The following is a 19768-nucleotide window of genomic DNA, read 5'->3' as shown; positions in this document are numbered from 1 at the left end:
GAAGGGAACATAGTTCTGCCTCTTCTTTCTAAACAGCATTTTTAATTTCTTCTGTTAAAGCAAGCAAGATTGGCTCCAGGAAAATATGCTATTCCTCACCAGCGAGGACAGAGAGCTGCCCAGAGGATGCCCTGGCTGGTGATGGCACTGAACAGGTGTCTAGCTCAGAGCTGCACAGAATGCACCTTGACTAGGGGATCAGTGTAGGAATCCCCTCCATATGGGCACCTGACTGGGAGAGATATTGGCCCTTCTTCTGCACTAAGTTCGGGGCTTAAATGTGTGTTTGGAAAGTGACATGTCTGGCCTTGAGGTCCTCCTAAATCTGCCATGGTTTGAGCCCAGTGTCTTTCTTTCCAAAGGATGGGATGGGATGGGATGGGATGGGATGGGATGGGATGGGATGGGATGGGATGGGATGGGATGGGATGGGATGGGATGGGATGGGATGGGATGGGATGGGATGGGACCATCTCCTTCAGTGGAGCTGGGCAAGCATACGTGTTGCACATGGGGACAAAGAAAAGCAAGAAGCAAGATGCTTTGACTTGGCATTGAGTGGCTGAGGGCCTGGTCTCTGCTCCCAGTGTTTTTAGTGCATCTTATGTAAGAGATCAGAAATGAAAACTGCAGACATCAGGATGGGTGGAAATTAAGCAGGCAGAGTCTGGCCCTTGGTGTAGCAACAGTTAAAATAATTGCCACCTGCAGTGTGGCTGGGTGGTGGTCATGTGCAGTACATGTAGTGCACCGGCTGCTAGCTACCATTTTTGAAGAGCAAAAATAATTTAGGAACTGCTTTTATAGACCCAGTGGAGGGACATCTTGATAGCAGAGGCAGCAGCCATGTGACAGTGGGGAGAGAGATTGCTTCTCCCAAGAGCACTGCTGCAGCAGGCAGGAGGATTAATCCAAGTCTATTTTCTGGAATTGATTTAACACTGTGTTCATTTATCTGCAGCTTCTGCTGAAACATTTCATATTTCAGATCTGATTTCAATGTTTCCAAGGCTGAAAGGCTTTTTTCTCTAGGGAGTAGCAGTTCTACAAGAGAACAACAAGTAGGAGCCCTAGGGAAGCAGCAGAGGAAAGGAATATTTTATCTTTAGTAACTGGTCATTTCCATTTTGGAGACAGTGAAAGAAGAACCATCTGGTGTGTGCTGAATATTCACTACTTAAACAATTACGTGTTTATAAATATGCACATGTGTTATCATTATTTATTATTTATAGGATTCCCTAGGTGTGCTTGACACTTCACAACCAGAAAGGAAGACCAGAACTCCTGCGTCTTGATGTGCCCAGTATAAATTTGACACAACGCTCCAAGCATCCAATGATGGCAGATGAGGGTTGGGCAGCCAGCTGGGGATGAAAAAGAAGATGCCAGACCTGTGAAAAAGGGCAGTGCACAATTTCTGGAGCAGTAGCTGCTTCTACTGACAGAAGATTTCTTCAGAAGACCATCCTCACATATTCATGCCTGTTAGTTTGGGGTTTAATCCTCCCTTGCAATGAACACCATTTACATTTATAAGTTTAATTTTCTACTCCTTAAGTGCTCTGTTCCTGCAATGTCCTGCCTGGAAATGATGCAGAGTGTCAGGAACCTTGCTCCAATAACTTTCCATGATAGTCACCTGGGAGTGATGAGTCTGCTCAGTTGGCTTGAGTATTATGGCTCAGGAGTTCCAAATCAACTGAGATAAAAGTTTTTAGAGATGTTTTATTGTGTACTTTATCTGATAGCCAAAGTATCTTGAAGGCAAGGAGAAGAATTCCATAAAGTGGCAGCATGACACCTTGTTGTCAGGATATAACATCTGGTACTGAGGTCTGCTGAGGAGGATGGGAATTTGAGACCAGCCAGCACCTGGACAGGATACTCAGAGCTTTGCAGGAACAAAATGCCTTTAGTTCTTCCCCCTCTCTTGTCCTTCTTTTTCTTTTCACTACTGGAGCTTTTCCATAGGGGGTTTTGCCACAGCATTCAGCCATTCCTCTGATGCTGAGACAGTATTATGGGCAGGATTTGATGAAGGGAGCAGCTGTAGGCACTGGAAGGGAAGAGAGAATCTCCATCACCTGAGATCTTCAGGACTTTATCAGACTTTTGTCTGCAAAGGACAGGTAAACTTGAAACAAGGGTATGGAAAACTGGGAAAGATGGTTGAGTTGGCCTCTGATGATCATTTCTTACTATGAGTCGAAGCTTAGCATTAGATTTGTGTTTATGGAAGATCAGATCCAGACAACCTATGTAGTATAACCCAGAACTGAACGAGGAAAGGGCTGAGCACCTTTTTGCTCTCACTCTCCTCCACCTAGGCAGATTTGAAGCTGGTCACCATAAAGGCATGCAGCTCAACCATGCTATATTTATTTTGTTGCTAAACTGAAGACATTAGGCTGCCCTGTTACTTTTTTTGGCCATTCAGCTTTACCTAATCCAACAGGAGACCTCTCCAAACATTGTGGGTGTTCAAATTTTGAAGGCTAACTACCCAGAAAAAGAAAAATCAAACCAAACCAGAAACCACCTCATAAAACTTGTAAATTTGTAGTTAAGTGATAATGTAAATCAAGCAGCACCTGGTTTACCGCAGAGAGAATTCATTTCTTTAAAAATGTCACAACAAATAGCAGAGGTTAAATTACTCATTCCAGAGAAAAATCACCATCAGACTGTATCTCAAACAATAAACTAATGGCGTGGGCTATGGCAATGCACATTTTGAGATGGAAGAAAATACACGTAATTTGGGATGCAATTTAAAGTGAAATCTTCAAAGATGTTGGGCAGGCTGTATCAGAGCATGGCATCAACTGGAACAGTATTTTATTCTGTCTGAAATCTTTGAGCACAAAGAATTAGAAGATCAGGGGACAAAGCTATGAAAACTGTCATCTGCCAGTCATTATCAAATGTAGCACAGACGATTGAATGGGAGGACAGAATCACCATCTGGCTGACAACTGGATAGATTCTGTCAATGGTTTCCCACCCTGCTTGCTAAAGGGACATATTGGGAAAGAGTCCATACTAAGAAAAGTCCCTGCACACAATTGGCCAGCAGGGAAGAGCAGAGTGGTGACACTCAGAATCACCAAGGCTGGGGTGAGAGACTGGCTGTGGTATGCTGTGCTAATTTCTGGAGAACACCTGCACAGTAGGTAATGAGAACAATAAACTGCTCTCACATGTGTTTCGTATGCCCAGCTGCCAAGTTCTTCCAGACAAAGGCAGATAGCATAATCCTTGCCATACTCAAAAGACAACAAAATTTTGACACATGAGTGAAGTGGTTTTACTTATGGTTGAAAAGCAGAATGGGGAAATACTCCATCTCCTGAGTCACAACCAGACTCAGAGAAGAAAAAGGGAGAAAATATTTGAGTGTCACACACTCAAGTTGTCTCATGATGTTGATTTTACAGCAGGAGAAAACCCAATTCATGCAGTACATGTTGTTACTTTTTAATACTTGCTCAAAACTAACTACTGTTCCCATTTTTTGCTTACTTCCTGTGCTAATCTCCTTATTTACCCATCTCTCTCTTATATACACATGCATATACATAGGCAAATTCCTCCCCAGTCAACTTCATCCTGCAAACAGCTCATAATATCACAACAGCATTGAAAGAGGATATTTTGCTATATTGTAAAATATGAATCCACTATTTTGACAGTGACAAATCATAAGCATCAATGTGCAGGAGCATTTTAATGAGAATGTGGGGTATAATCTGTCTCACCAATCTTCCATTCCAGTGGAAACCAGATTTCCCCTTCCCCTTCCTCCCCCCTCTTTGGCTACAGCTTTTGATGTTCCCTATGCAGGCAGGCTTAATGTCTTTCATGAGATGCAGTCCCCTCAGCTGAGAGTCTTTCATGACATGAAAAGATTTCTCTGTAATTTTCTTTTTTATTATTATTATTTTGATGTGAGCTGTTAAAATATGGAGAAAACACTGTCTGATTATTTAAAGATAAAATGTAGACTAGGTCATGTATCTCTATTGCAAGGCTCAGTCTACTTTAAATTGATGAGTGGAGGGAATATTGGAGGATTTTTATTCTCAGTAGTCGTGACAGAAGAATGAGGGAAGTGGGAGTGAAACCTAGATCCACTCTAAGCAGCTTCCCCTTCAGTTCTGCCAGAGGTGTCTCTTAGCTGTTTGTCACTGCAGATCCAGTGCCTACAGGCTTGGTTTGCATTGCTTGTGTTATTGCCACTGCTTTTCTCAGAAATGTTGAACCAAGAAAGTTACCTGGGAGAAGTTATTTCTAATAAAGAACCCTTGAACACTTGGTTGCTGTCATCACCTTCCATGCTAGTACACGTGCAGGAGACAAGCACAGCCGCTCTCTCCTCCAGTCCTCTCTCCCTAGAAACTGAGACATGAAACACACTTTCATTTTGCTCTGAACCTTCAGGCAAAGGGAGAGTCTCTTGTGGAGTTGCAGAGTCTGTGCTGAGGGGCTGGCCAGTAAACCTAGGACCTAAGATTATGTAAAATGCATTTTTTCTTTGACTTTTCACCAGTGCAGAGTTTGACTGTCACCAGGGACACAGCTGCATCCCAACAGCCCTCTTCTCTCCCCTTCTCCTGTCAAGGGTGGCTCATCTGTGGAGGGAGACAGGGATGCTATTCATGAGAGCTGGGAGGGTGCAGCACGTAGGTGTGTAGGAGAAGGAGAGGCCGTGCACAGAGCCTGTGTAGACAGTACAAGAAGAGCGTAGGTGGGCAGAGGGGGGTGAGGGCGTGTAGCTGTCACAGAGCAAAATACGTGTCTGCAAAACTTCTACCAGCACCAGGCTACTGCTACTGCCCAGGCACCACCTGCCCAGCCTTTCCTGCTTCTGTTAAGGGAGGCTTTGAACCTGCAGCGACTCCCCCTCGCATTTCCCCTTGCCTACAATGCTGGTTGAACAGGAGCAGCTTTGGGGAGGCACGGGGACACACAGAAAACTCACCTTGCCTCCCTCACCCACAGTGTGGGAAGGAATGGTGTTTTGAGGGCTGGAGCAACAGAATGCCTCTTCCCACCCTTCTGCTCTCCCCGTGGGACTTGTCAGGACCTCAGCGGCCCGAGAACACCTTTCTCTTCTCCTGAGCCGGGTTGTGGGAGGTGGACGGAGCTGCAGCAGGTGAGGGTGGTGCTGAAGGGACAGCTACAGTGGAGACGGGCCGGGGTGGGGGCAGGAGCACGGGGAGGGTCGGGAAGGGAGACGACCGCACAGGAGGCAGGAGGGAGATACGGAGAGGGAGGCAGAAGTCCGGAGTTGAAAAGCACAGGGACAAGGACAGGGACAGGGAAAGGCACGAGGCATTGGACGGAGAGAGACAGACACCGAGCAGGGGCAGAGGGACAGGAAAAGAGCAGGAAGGGAGAGGAAGAGGAAGAGGGAGAACAGGGCAGACTCCGGGCTGCACTCGGGCTCGGCTACCTTGAGGATCTCGGCGTGGCCGGCTGAAATAGCGGTTCCGCCGGCGCCAGACCCGCCGGTACCGGGCGGCACCCGCCGCGCCCGGGGACAAGGGGACTGCAAGGTGGCAGCGTGCAGCCCGCAGCGCCGCGGGGCCGAGGCGGCTCCGGGGCCGCCGGGCTCTGCAGACACCGCGCTGGACTCCCTGAGGCTGCCGGCGCGGTGTGCTCGGCGTGCCGGGGCACCCACACCGCCACCCGGCCCGCTGCCCGCCGCGTGTGCCCCCCGGGCGCTCCTGAGCCCTGACGATGCGGGCTGAGCCCGGGGCCGGGGCTGACCGCCGGTCCGGCGGGGCGCGTCCTGCCCGGCCACAGCTGCGGCTGCAGCTGCGGGGCTGCCCCGGCTCGGGGGCCGGGCGCCGCAGGTTGCATCCGGACAGCACTTGACCAGCTGTTTTGTGTATTTTCTAATTTCGTGCAGAACAGGGCAGCGGTCATAGAGGTAATCTGCAGATCCGTGGCTTTAAGGGATAAATTAGAGCATTGGATTTGATCCGTATTGCAGTGGATTAGAGCAACCTCTCCCCCCTCCCCTTCTCCTCCTCCCACCCCTCCTTTCCAATTCACTCCCCCCTCCTCCAGCACCACCTTTTTTCCTCTCATGCAATACCAAAACTGACCCTGCCTGGCAGAGAGACTGCTAGGCGAAGAGAGCAGTGCTCGCATCGCCAGCACACCGCGGGAGCCGCCTCTCCCCTTCCAGCCGCTGCAGCCCCTCCGGGGCACTGCTGCTGCGAGTTCCCGGGAGGTTGGCGCCGGGGCTGGGGTGTCTCCACCGGGAACCGGGGAGCGGTCGCTGCCCACGGGCTGTCCCTTTGCTTCGGCCCGGCAGGGGCCGTGGGGCGGCGGCGAGGGAGAGCGGCCCCCGGAGGGCATTTCCCGAAGGCAGCGGGGCCGGGACCCGGCAGGAAATGGAAGGATGAAGTGTGCAGCCGGAGCGGTGATGTTCCTTCTCTCCTTGCTTTCCCCCGCAGGAACGTAATCCGCAATGCTAGTTCTCAGGTTGCTCAATGTTGTCGCTCCAGCCTACTTCTTGTGCATCTCCCTAGTGACCTTCGTCCTCCAGATCTTTGTCTTCATCCCCAGCATGTTCAGAGACCCTTCCACAACCTCACTTTTCTCGCCTGCTCTTCTGCATGGGGCCCTCTTCCTCTTCCTCTCAGCTAATGCCCTGGGCAACTACGTCCTTGTGATCCAGAACTCCCCCGAGGACTTGGGCAAGGACTTAAACTTGGGCAAAGGAGCCGAAGTGGCAGACTGGCTGGATGGAAGCAGGTCCCCTGGCTCAGTCTTGCCCGGCACTCACTTCTGTAGACTGTGTGCCAGAGTCACCCAGAGGCATGACCACCACTGTTTCTTCACAGGGAACTGCATTGGGAGCAGGAACATGCGAAACTTCATCATGTTCTGCCTCTACACCTCCCTGGCTTGCCTTCACTCCCTGGTGGCAGGCATGGCTTATATTTCTGCTATACTCTCCATGTCCTTTGTGGACCCACTGGCCTTCCTCACTCTTCTGCCTCACTCCATCAGCCAGTTCTTCTCAGGTAAGGACTCTTTGCTCAAAGATGAGGAGTGTGTTCCTCCTCCAGGGCTCCTGGGATGGGGGGACCTGATCTTCCTTGGATAGCCACCTGTGTGGAGGTGTGTTATGGAAATGGGCAAGAGGGGCAATTGGCCTTCTTTGGAGGCTACAGCTAGCCTTTCCAAAATACTTTGCTTCACCTGAAATAGAAGCTGGGACTCGCTTCAGGTTATATCCATAGCTGTCAGGCTCTGGAAAATGCCCCATAACCAACTTGATGGTGTTCGAATAGAGCTATCTGTTGTGCAGGACATGTGTTGTAGTTAGAGGAGATGGATTTCACTGCAAGTATGAGGGATCATTTGCCTGCCCTACAGGTAGAGGTGGGGGTCCTGTAGGCTTTTGTACCCTACAGATCTGGAGGTTCCTCATATCCCAGCAGGTATATCTTATCCAGGTCCACTCACTCCCTTCACTGTCACCCACCTCCTCCACTGCCTCCGGGCAGTGAAACTTACTGAGATTTTTCATCCTTCCAGCACAGGAGAATTGGGATTCAGGCAATAGCAGAAACTGAGAGAGGAGTTAATGTGACATGATTAGCTACCTGTCTTGTGACCCTAGTCTGGGACACAAGTCCACAGAGAACCATGGGAAAATCTCTGTGCTGCTCTTTGCAAAAGCTCCACACCAAAAGCAAATATGTCCTTCTCCTTGCTTCCATTCCTTATCCTTCTTTCTACTTCTTCCCCTTTCCCCTCTCTCTCTGCCTTTCTGTAAATCTCCACAACACTTCTCCTTCTCTCTCCTTAGTTTGCTCCCATAACTCATCCTCTGTTCTTGCAGAGCAAGAAGCCTTGCCTATTCACCTTTCAACACACCCTCAAACTCTCCAACCTCAACCCTTTCTCTGTCCAAACCCAAGAGTTAGACAGATCCTGACCTCAGAGAAGGGATTATCCAGACAGCCTAGACTGCCACTCTACCCTGAGAGCGACTGCCTAAAATTGTCATCTCCCCCCTATGCAGCTCCTGCTTCATACACTTACATCAGCTTTTACTAGACTAAAATAGGTATCCCATATATTTTAGATTTGCAGGTTCAGCTGAGCTCAGTAAGAAGGGAGTCTGTTTTGGCTTGTGCACTGTCACCAGAAGTGTTGATTAAGATCTGAGTGTGGAGATTCCACTGCTGGGAATACAGGAGCCAGAGAGGCCCTAGCTTGCTTTTCAGATTCCAGGCTGGGTTGCCATCTGAAAACAAACAAATATCTCTCTACTTGGCAAATTTTCAGATTTGTCATGGTAATCACTGAAAGACAATAAAAATGAAATCCTGCCATAACATTTTTATGGAATCATTTTTCCAACTAGAAGAATTTTTGTAAATAATATTGCATGAGCTTTACTAGCATTAAAAACACTGGGAATGTTTTTCCCCTGTGCCTAAGCTCTGCTCAACACAGCAGTCTGGGAGGGGGAGCAGGGATAGGGGAGGAGATTATCAAGGAATTAGTTCCCTCTGACTCTGAGGGCTCATCTGTACAGAGGTGCATCCTGACATATATTTGTGGAGACACTGAAGTGCCCCAGCTCTGGTGGCAGTGACTGTGGTGCCCATACAGCATGGGGACAGTGTTTGAGTGGGACACAATGGGGCTGGGTGCAGAACTAAGAGCCAGAACGCCCTTGAGGGGTAGCAGCTTCCAGCAGCTCCCACCAAACCTCTAGTTCTGCTGAGAACTGCTGCCTCACACAGCAAGATACAGGCATGTGGTGTCTTGATTGCTTGGGAGGAAGGGCCTACTGGGTTTGTACCAGGACATTTAACATCCATTTCAGGAAAGAAAAACACAGTCTTGAATGGTTACCTGGAAGGGCTGCACACGCAGTGTTTTTCAGTTAATGTAACTATTACCTAAGGGTTGTTGTATCATCCAAACAGAGGACTATGATAGCAGGGAAAAAACTTTATATTTCTTCTCCATCATGTCCACTGTACTGCAGAAGTAGTAAAGGAAGATGAAGGGTTAATCTGCTGGTCTTATGTCAACTAAGTGTTCCCTGCTCTCATGCTGGGAAAGTTTTCAGCTGGCTCATTCTGCCCAGACTGTACTCAAGCATGGATTTCAGAATTGGACCCAAAGTCGATAACTGCAGTCTACAATACAGCTTTTCTGGCATGGATAATATATGGCAATATAACCTTGAGATCACACTGAGAAAAAAGAATCCAAGACTAAAAGAGACCATGGGGATGAGGGGCAAATGGAGAGCACTATTGTAAACACATCATATTGGACCACACAAAATAAATTATAGAAAATGCTTTATGTAGGTAGCTTGAAGAAAAAGTTAAAAAAAAATTAAGTATCTGGAAAGGTCGTCTCAGAGATGCTTAATATTTTCAAGGAGAAGCAAGGGTAATTACTTCCTGAATGTTGAATTTCAGCAAGTCAAATAAATAAGGCCTAGAGGTGCTTTGCAAATGTTCTAAAGAAAAGGTGTCTTCCCATATCCCATCTCAGTATCAGCTGTAGGAAAAAACAAATGTCTGTCACACTCTGGTCCAGTAAAAGACCAACAGAGAATCCAGTATTTGGCTCTGGGCTTCTTACCTCCTAGATTAAGTTATTCTGTCAGAATTGGAATGAGGATTTGTCATTATCCTAAGGGGCTTGTTCTTCTCTTGCTGTGTTGCATACGGAGTCCACTGAGCTGAATGGGATCTAATAAGAAGGGAAAGATGACATTACATTTAGGAAGAAAACTGAATGATTCCTGCACCTTTTTTTGAGTGAAGACAGTCTCTGAAAGCTTGAGGCTGTAGTCAGTGTCCTTACAAATTATCCTCAGAGGAGCCTGCCCCAATCTCTCACTTACAGCACTACCAGGTGGAAAAGATGGGATTCACAGAGAGCAAAACTAGATGATACCACCTAATTCAGCCTTCTGCATAAGGGAAACAAGAGATGCATATCCAATTACCCTTCTTTTGAACTTAAAACCTGAAGCATCCATGTACCTCTTTTAGGCAGCACACCTCTATTGTGCATGCAATCCCTGCTCTATCACAGCTGGTCTTTCAGAGGAACAGAAGCATGTGAGAGCTTTTGTATTTCTAAACCTTATAGGAACCAGTGAAAAGATATCAGCGATTTATACCATATTGACACACATTTCATATTTAATTTCCTTTGTGTAAATATGCCTGTGTGTAAATATGGGTGTTTAATAATATACCAATATGCACAAAATACGTACATAAACATCATATGGGCACACAGAGGATGTTATATTAATGGGTTTAGCTCTGCTTACACACTGAAAGGTCACTCAGTGACATCTGCTGTTATACTAATATTTTCCAGAAGGAGTTCTAAAATCATTGTAGAGGAAAGGACCTACAGAATATTTTTATTCAAATATATTCATCATCAATATATACTAAAACCCCCCCAGGTGAATTAGGAGCTTCAGATATCCAAAGTATTTTGAATATTCTAGCAGCAGCTAATAAAAGGAATTTGGATTGTATTTTAGAAAGGTTTCTGTTTCTTTCTTGCATTCACATGAAAACTGCATTGCTCCAAAGGTAGGAAAGTCATTATTGATTTATTTTTCTTTTTTTAGCATTTATATATATGTATATATATATATGCACATGTACTCATAGAGACGGAAAAAAGAGAAATCTGAAATATTTCTGCCTTGTGTTAATACAAACAGTAAGGCTTCTCAGAAGGATCTACACACTGTAGGGTCCACTTATCTTTTCAAAATCCTAGAAATCTTAGATTCCCTTTGATGAGCAGGTAAATCCTTAAATAAATAAATTATTGTTCAGAATAGTGCTGAAGTCTTACAGACATGCTTTACTTCAGCTGGAACTTGGCCTTGTAATCTAGATACTCACATAAACAGCAAAAGGAGAAGTGTACAAGTGACCATTGTCATTTTAGCATTTCTGCAGCAGGTCCATAGCATCAAACACTATGAAGGAAATAATTTAATATAGTTGGAGCAACCAGCCTGTCTTGCTCCTACCTCCCCACTAGTGGCCAGAGAAAACAGTTGGTTTGTTGGTTCCTGGGGCTGTGTTACACTGCATGTGTGGTGTGTCTAAGCTCTTTCTTTTATTGTCCTCCCTCCCTCCTGGTTTTCAGGAGCTCTCCTTAGCTCTGAGATGTTTGTCATCCTTATGCTCTACCTCTGGCTTGGGATTGGACTGGCCTGCGCCGGCTTCTGCTGCCACCAGATGCTGCTGATCCTGCGTGGGCAGACACGGTACCAGGTGCGGAAGGGAATGCTGGTAAGAGCTCGGCCCTGGAGGGAGAACCTGCAAGAAGTCTTTGGCAAGAAGTGGCTGCTTGGACTTTTCATCCCTGTGCAGAATACGGAGAGTAGCTACCGTAGGCAGAAAGAGAAATAAAATCCCCGTGTGTGTGCATCCCACTCACACAACACCTTCCCTGTTCTCTTCCACTGTCTCCTGGATCACTACAGAGCTGGGCTACTCTGTCTCTTGGGATTGCAGCTGTTGTGGGAGCAAAGGATGGGCTATCAAACAGAATAAATTGAGCATACTTACATGGAAATCACAAACCATGTAGATGATATACTGCAGCTTAGTAGTCACATTACTGCACCTGCATAGGTGGCAACAGTTTTTGAACTAGCAGAAAAACTTAGACCCTCCTGTGGCTTCCTGTCTGAATCCCTCAGTCCCCAGCCCCATTAGTCACCCTATACAGTCTTAACAAACTGCATCAGGAGCCTGGGCTATTGTTGAAGACTGTAAAAAATGGTGTCTTGTCTTTGGGAGGCTTTTATGGAATGGCTCTTTGTTACTTATATACATGAGGTAACTTCACATGAGAGCATATTTCCAAAATTGTTTGGACAAGGATCTCAGGTACATGGTGTAATTCTTGGTATTGTCTTATTCAGGGCAAAGAGTTGGATTTCAATGATACTTGTGGGTCCCTTCCATCTCAAGATATGATTCTTGACTCACAATACTGACAAGCCCTTAATGACAGAACTGCAATGCAGTTAAGCTGTCCTAGGAGCAGGCTATGAACATGGTTAATGCAACAGATAAACCTCTCCACAGGCTAGAAAATCAGGAGGAAAATAAAAAGAAATTGAGAATGTCTCATTTCTGTTCTTGATCTGTTCCCTGTACAATGATAGGTCAAGACTTTAGCTCTGCTACTTATTTTTAGCAATCCTCTGTCCAATGACAGAGTCCAGGCAAGGCTGCCCTTCTGACAGGGAGCAGCAAGCAGATAAATCATGGTCAGATGTAGGGACAAGGAGAGGAAACCACAAAGGTGAATGAAAATGCTGTGTTTGAGAAGCTGTGTGATGAGACAGGCTAGGCATACCTGTGAGGGATACAGAAGGAAGTGTGGCCACACAGCAAGCAGTTGGGAGGGTGCCAAGAACATTGCTGCTGTGTCAGAGCCCTGCTGCATTACCCTCTCACAGAGAACACCTGCACCATGAGGGCTGTGAAGTGTTCAAAATTCCAGAAGACAGGGAGGTTTTCCAGCCCATCAGGGCACTTCATTTTGCAATAAAACAAACAGAAGAATGCTTTCCTCAGACATCCCTGCCACACTTTAGTTACAGGCTCTCCAGGGCAATTCCCTCTCACATTGCTGCAGAAGGGTAAAATCATCCATGTTATAACTCCATTAAAGATGTTAATAGAATTACTACAGGGATTAATCAACTTCAGGTGTCTGTTGTTTTTTAGCTGCAGCAGCAGCCCATTAGATCAGTGCTGAGATCCTGTTCTTACAGACTTCTTAACGAAGGATACTGTAACATCTCTACCAGGATCATCGCACTCGATTCCCCAGCAGCTGCAATAAGAAGCCTCTGTTTTGGCAAACTGCATCAGCTTATGTGGGCTGGGTAGGAATCCATTGCTTCTCTTTAATAGGCTGGGGAGTATGCTGACAAGCCATGAAAAATGTTATTTCTTCTTCAGAAAGGCTCTTGGTGCATTCCTGATAGTGGAATGACCCTTGCTTTTATTCTCGAGTTTCTCACAAACAAGAATGGAGTCACTCATTCCTACAGGCTTTGTAACTATCTTTGACCACTTTACACTTGAATACATGTTTGAATCAATAACAAACAAAGTCTATTGTAATGAGCAGAGTAACCTTGAAAATATACTGGAGACACCCTTAGCTGGATAACTAAAACATGGAGGGATATACATCCTTCCACACTATGTGTGTTCGCATGAACACACAATTATTTCTGTGGGTAATATGATGTATTTTCTCTAATAGTGAATAATAAAAGGTATTCTGATTTTTACATGAGCTGTATTGTGCTTTTTGACAGTTAGCTGTCATTAGCTGTCTCTATACATTTGTTACAGCGTACACACGGATGTGTCAAAGGAAGAAATTAGGATTTGTTTATTGGCTTTGCCAATAATTCATCATGTGATTTTTGACAAGTTCTTTCATCCTTCCTACTTTAATGTAATGACCAATCTAAAAATGCATTTAATAACCAATTTGCAGACCCATTCTAATTTCAATTTATTAATTACACTACCAAATTCATACCTTGTCAATTCAAAGCTAAGGGAAAACTAAGCTATTATCATCACCCACAAACAGCATCTTGACATAAATTTTTCCTTCCTGGCAAATGGTGTCAAGGTGAGCAGACAGTCACCTAGACACTGGAACCAGAGCCAGAGTCTCATGCCATACACTTTGTATTGGATTATTCTTGTTCTGCAGACTTGCTGATCCAACTTCTCCACTTTTGTACACTTAAAGACAATAGGCTTTCAACATGAAGCCACCTCCCACCAGCAGAAATTATGGTTTGACATCTTTGCCCTCTGTTTTTGGCTTTTGAGGGACGCTGCAGTCTTGGGCAGCTTATGGCACTTGGCATCTGCTGCCACAGTGCCTTGGGCTGTAAAACTCCTTAGGGCTGCACACTGAGAAGGGCAAAACAACTCAGAGTTTCAGTGGGCCACTCTGCAAGGACAGAATCCATCCAGTACAACATTAGTTGCCTATGAATCCTGCTGCCTCTTCACATCAGGGCTGGATCATACCCAGCCCATGTCAGGGTTACAGCTGTGTGCCCTTATCGCAACATTTCAGTATTTGCAGAAGCACAGATAGATCCCAGTTTGAGTCAATTTGAGTCACTGCAGCACAACTATTCTTTCTGTCAGACACCTCTGTTACTGGCTGGAAATTGCTGCATCACCATTTTATGCAGCTAAATGGTTCATTTGCAGCAAACTACTGGATTTCAGCAGTCGTGGTGGGACTTTCAGATGGACACAGCCTTTACAGTTAAGATCCTCTGGGATGGAAAGAGCTGTAAAAATGTAACATTAGACTGACCCTGTATATTGGCTTATTTATCTGCTCATTCTGAAGTGTGCAAACTGCCCTGTTTGGGGTAGTGGCTGTGCAGAAGCAGTTAAGAGTATTTTTTTAAATTAGTCAGTTGCCCTGACATCCCTTCCTTGTCACACCTTTCTATACTTACAGAAATCCTTGGCAAGAAAATGTAACAGGGCTCAACAACTGTGAATAGAACCTTTGCTCTTAGCTGTGATTTAGTAAATGAAGGCTGAGCTCAATGGCAATGTTGCAAATTCTAAATCTGTTCAATGGCTCTAAAGTTTTCTAAGGATAAATAATAAAAGCTTCTCATCTTCTGTACTTAAAGAATCATTACTTACTATTTGCATTTCATTACATAGCAGCTGCAATAGCAAATATATTTTGGAACATGATTTCTTGTGACAATGTCTAAATACTTGCAAAGGTTTTAAAAATAAAGCACTTAGGCTTCTCTGGCTTTGGAAAATCAGATGACCACCAGATTTCTTCTCTGATAATGCTAGAGGCTGAAGTAAAAGCTCCCTGTTGCTAAAGACCTTGCACAGAAACCACGGACATTTGCTTAGTGGCTTGTCTATTTTAAGTGTGACTATCTGAAAGAAATTGTGTCACCTCTAAGGTCTCAGAAGTCTTTGCAATGGGGATGCAACTCTGAAGTAAACCAGAAATCTGTTCTTAGGTATAGTAAGGATCTCATAGAAAATAAGTCATGGACAGTGTTCCTCTCTATACTGCACTACTGGACAGACCTGAAGGCCTGCAAACCAAAAGGTCTTCATTAGATATTCTCAGAGGGTATGGAGTTAAAACGTAAAAGTAATAAGACATAGGGAACATAGGAGAAAAGATGACGTGAAATAGCATTTATCTTAGAAATAGCCAGCTCAAGGGAGATGATCACAATCTAAAAATACTTTCAAGGAGACAGACTGAATGAATGAGAATACTCATGAACTGTAAGGATATAGCTGGAGGAGGACAAGCAGTCCTGGACTGAAAGAAAAGCTGAGGTCGAAAGCAATCAGAGAAAGTGGCCCCAGTGAGAGCAGAAGGGATTTGATGTGTGTAGGGATGATGAGAGCCATCAGGCAGTATGAGGTATGACAACAATTTCAAGTTAATATCTTTGGTTGTTGTCTGAATGGACACAAAGAAAGTTAAGAAAACATATTGCTAATCACTTTCTGCTCAAAAATCCTCAAAGCCCCAGCAAAGCCAAAAGGTTTTTCTTTCTTGAACGTCAAATTATGTTACAAGGAGGAGATGCATGGATAGGAACCATAATCAGCAACAGCAGAGTCCATATAGTTCTTTTTGAGTTATTTAAAGACTAGGCAGAGCTATCATAGTTGGATAAAGCAATGACCTACTTGTGCAATACAAATGAAGGGAGAAGAAAATTTAAACCTATGTGGAGTCTATGTGTCCTGCTTGATACTTAAACCTATGGAAACATGTCAGACAACCAACAGCAAGATGGTTTTTAATATATGACATGTCCAGATGTGGGTTTTTTGATTTTCTAGCTCTTTTCTGGAAAGCCAGGGGAATAAAGAATCCTTGGAGATTAGACCAAAAGTCAGCAAACTTGGACCAAAGAGTGCTTCAGCCCTCTTACAGAGCCATCCTGGCAGCAGCCTTGTCTTCATTACACCAAAGAGCTTTTAGCATTGTTCATCTTACTGAAACTAACTGGCAAGTGATGTCAGAGATCCAGCATGCCAGTCCCATGTCTCTTAAGGTTCTTGGATCCAGATTTTCTAGTCTCCCCAGATGTTTACAAATAAAAATTATAAGTTCTCAAGTCTGTAGTGGGTTGATCCTGGCTGGACACCAGGCCCTTCTATTACTTCCCTTTGCATCTGGACAGGGAGAGAAAATATAACTAAGGAAGGGTTCATGGGTTGAGATAAGGACCGGGAGAGATCACTCACCAAATATCGTCTTGGGTAAAAGAGATTCTAATTGGGGATATTAGTTGAATTTATTACTAACAAAATCAGAGCAGGATGATAAGAAGTAAAATAAATCTTTAAAACACCTTCTCCCCACCCCTCTTTCCCTTCCTTCCTGAGGTCTACCTCCTCTCCCCCAGAGCAGTGCAGGGAGATGGGGAGTGGGGGTTATGGTGAGTTCATCACTTGTTTTTTCTGCTGCCAACCAGGGAGAGAAGTCCCTCCCCTACTGCAATGTGGGGTCCCTCTCATAGGAGACAATCCCCCACAAACTTCTTCAACGTAAGTCCAACCCATGGGCAACAGTTCTCCATGAACTGCTGCAACATGAGTCACTCTTCCAAGGAATATAGTCCTTCAGGCACAGCCTGCTACAGTGTGGGTCCCCACAGGGCCTCAAGTCCTACCAGAAAACCTGCTCCTGAATGGGATCCTCTCTCTATGTGTCTGCAGATTGCCAAGAGCCTGTCCCAGCACAGACCTCCCACAGGTTCCCAGCCTCCTCTCAGGCATCCACCTGTTCTGGAGTGGGTTTCCACCACAGGCTGCAGGTGGATCCCTATAGACCTGTGGTCCTCTGTGGGCTGCAGGGTGACAGCTGCCTCACCATAGTCTTCACAATGGGCTGCAGGGCAATCTTGGCTCTGGCACCTGGAGTACTTCCTCCCTCTGCTCCACTTGGTGTCCTGCAGAGTTGTTTCTGCCATGTATTTTCACCCCACACTTCTCTGGCTGCATACATCTGCTCAACATTTTTTTTCTTCTCAAATACATTATCACAGAGATGTTACTTTACTTCCTGATTGGCTCAGCCTTAGTCAGGAGCACATTCATCTTGGAGCCACCTGGCATTGACTCTGCTGGATGTGAAGGAAGCTTCTGGTAGTGTCTCAAAGAGGCCACCCTGTAGCCTCTCCACTACCAAAACCTGACCATGCAGACTCAATATACAGGGTCATACACTGTTTGCACAGCACCTCATTTAACATGTTACCAGTCATCTTAATAGTTGTTCCAGAGTTGCTATCAATTAAAATAAATGGAGCATGGTGATCAGTTTACTTCACAAGAGGCAAGGCAGGGGCAATAGAGGCAAGACTGTGTCCCTAAAGATTCATCAAGACATGCAAAAATGCCACTCATTAATGAACTACTATAGATTAGAAGCCATCTGAGATTATTTCAAAAATTTACACTGCCTCAAAAGTTAGTACTTAGAAGTCCTGAACCTTTTTACCTTAGGATCTGACAAGTCCCAGCATCTCTCCAATAAAATTGGACAAACTATGTAAACACACAAAAGCAAGCAGGACAGAAGCTTCATGGATGAAGACAATAATGAAAACACTCTGTCCTACAGGTAGCAGGGAACTGTATCTCAGCCCAGAAAACTGGGCATATTCTTAGCTTCTAGCATAGACATAATCCCATAACTGCAGTTGCACTACTCACACCCTTCATTTTATTAATGTGTTTTCCAGGTATGCTGGTTAGAGTGCAGTAGTCAATGACTTCCAGGACTGTATTAAGGGCATTTTCCTGATCTCAAATATGGTATCTTTTTTATCTTTTTAGATAGAATAATGTGACATCTGATGAATCTCCAGGCTTTTGACCCCAGTTTCATATGCTGCAGGATTACAGTTACACTAAGAGGTTTACATGCTGAAAAGAAAAATTACATGCATGGGCATAAATTAATACATGATGGAGGGGCACAGGAAATGTTTTTACACCACAGAAGGTTTTTTTAGTGTCCCAACAGAGCCAGCTATCACTCTATCAATTCCTCTGGTCTTATCAGCCTTGAGATATTTATAAAAGTTTCCCTGCATTGGCATAGAAGTAGAGATTTTAGTCAGCTATATTTTTTCCTTTCAGTTTTCCAAACCATAAGAAAGCAGTCTCTATACTCACTTGTGGAATTACATTAGGGAAATTAACCCAGTGTATATGTAGCTTAATCTATTAACATTAAACAAAATGTAGGTTAGTATAACCACACAAATGCTCAGCCTTTAGAAAATTTAGCACCAGAACCGTGATGGCCCACAGGCATGACTTGTTGTTCCAATTCATATACAAGAAGCTTGAAGCACTTTCTAATAGGGAATAAGTATTGCTTTTCTCATTTTACAGCTGAGAAGATAAAAGTGCCTTAAGGGGAAACAAGAAACTGAGCCTGGGGCCATCTCAATTCCAGCCATATGTTATTGTTTGAATCATTTTATGCAGCACTACCAATGCCAGTCCCAAGTGCTCTTGAGGTGGGTGTGATTTGTGGGATTAAAGTGACAAATTTAAGACTACAGCATATTTTTTGGCTGGAAGAGAGGAAGGAGCACTCAATGAAAACAGTAAGTTGGTTCCTCTTCAGAACCAAGATACATTTCAGCTTACATATCTAAATCAAATGGGGAAAAATACTTTGTGCTTAAAATAGAATTTTAAAAAGAAACCTGGAAAACTGGTCTACTGTATGGACAGTTACATTGAAATCTATTTTCATGCATCTGTGAGAAAAATATTTGGTAACATTTGTGTTCATTATTCTTTTCCTTTCCTTTGTCTTTGTTCTTTCTCCTTTACTAACAGCTACCACCTACTTATGGCATTAATTTTGTGGAATTTACTTCATCTATTTCCACTTTTTCTTGCCAAATTGCTGAGACTTTAGGTGTCAGCCATATGGCAACCGGTCCCTCACTCAAAGTTCTCTTATATTATATTGTACCTGATGTGACAATTTAGACTGTAGAAGAGCAATGGAAAATTATAGTGCATTGACAACAGTGTTTGATTTAAAACAAATACTTTCTCATGCCAAGGAAATACTGAACATTAATAGTAATCTAAAGCAAGAATGAGAGGTGATGCTACACATTGTAAATATTGCATTTTCATCAATATCTTTTTTAAGTTAGTCAGAAAGAGACCAGGGCAAATCTCAAAGTAAGGAAGAAGTTCAAAAGCGTATGTTAGATAGTCAGTGCTCATGGCACCTGTAGGACATTAAGTGTGAGCACAATTGCCAGTATCAATTTCATGCTGTTATGTGTGCTTAAGTTAGAGAAGTTCTCACCTGGAGCTTGGGTGCCATGGAAATGTATGAAGATCCAAGAAGAACTGAGTGCTGCTATACTTGTTCTCATCCCAAACAGAAACAATCTCAGGCAAATTGAGGTTTATTTTTAATAATATTTATATTTTGAAGGGGCCTAAGATGGATGCAATAGCCCATTTACTGAAAAATGATATGTTAAGGACAGATCTTACATCAGAACAGGGTGTGGTAAAGGAGTTACAAAAGTATACCCAAAGATAATCTAAGTTGTGGAGGATAATGGAGTGTTTTCCTCTCTTCCCCATACTAATATGAGAGGTAA

The 19768-nt window shown here is 44.4% G+C and overlaps 1 protein-coding gene across 4 annotated transcripts; it reads left to right on the top strand.

Annotated features, from left to right (window-relative positions):
• The first annotated feature begins 4757 nt into the window (after window positions 1-4757).
• Window positions 4758-14884, top strand: ZDHHC22 (zDHHC palmitoyltransferase 22). Of its 4 annotated transcripts, none has more exons than XM_021542816.4 (3): window positions 4758-5158; window positions 6471-7043; window positions 11188-14884. In XM_021542816.4, exons 2-3 carry the CDS (start codon window positions 6485-6487, stop codon window positions 11451-11453), a joined length of 825 nt encoding a protein of 274 aa, XP_021398491.2. In that variant the 5' UTR covers window positions 4758-5158; window positions 6471-6484; the 3' UTR covers window positions 11454-14884. The 4 variants fall into 4 exon arrangements, with proteins under 4 accessions (XP_021398491.2, XP_085438333.1, XP_085438332.1 ...); XM_085582207.1 differs by lacking the exon at window positions 4758-5158 and adding an exon at window positions 5757-5938; XM_085582206.1 differs by lacking the exon at window positions 4758-5158 and adding an exon at window positions 5964-6244.
• The last annotated feature ends 4884 nt before the right edge of the window (window positions 14885-19768 follow it).

The sequence above is a fragment of the Lonchura striata genome, chromosome 5 (assembly GCF_050655825.1).
Source record: "Lonchura striata isolate lonStrDom1 chromosome 5, ASM5065582v1, whole genome shotgun sequence".
In the NCBI taxonomy this organism is placed as follows: Eukaryota; Metazoa; Chordata; class Aves; order Passeriformes; family Estrildidae; genus Lonchura; species Lonchura striata.
Note: the sequence above shows the minus strand (reverse complement) of the source record. Positions and strands in the feature narration are given on the sequence as shown.

Coding starts and splice junctions, on each gene's coding strand:
- ZDHHC22 (XM_021542816.4), top strand. CDS start 6,485: ATGCTAGTTCTCAGGTTGCTCAATGTTGTCGCTCCAGCCTACTTCTTG. Junction 7,044..11,187: donor CATCAGCCAGTTCTTCTCAG/GTAAGGACTCTT, acceptor CCTGGTTTTCAG/GAGCTCTCCTTAGCTCTGAG.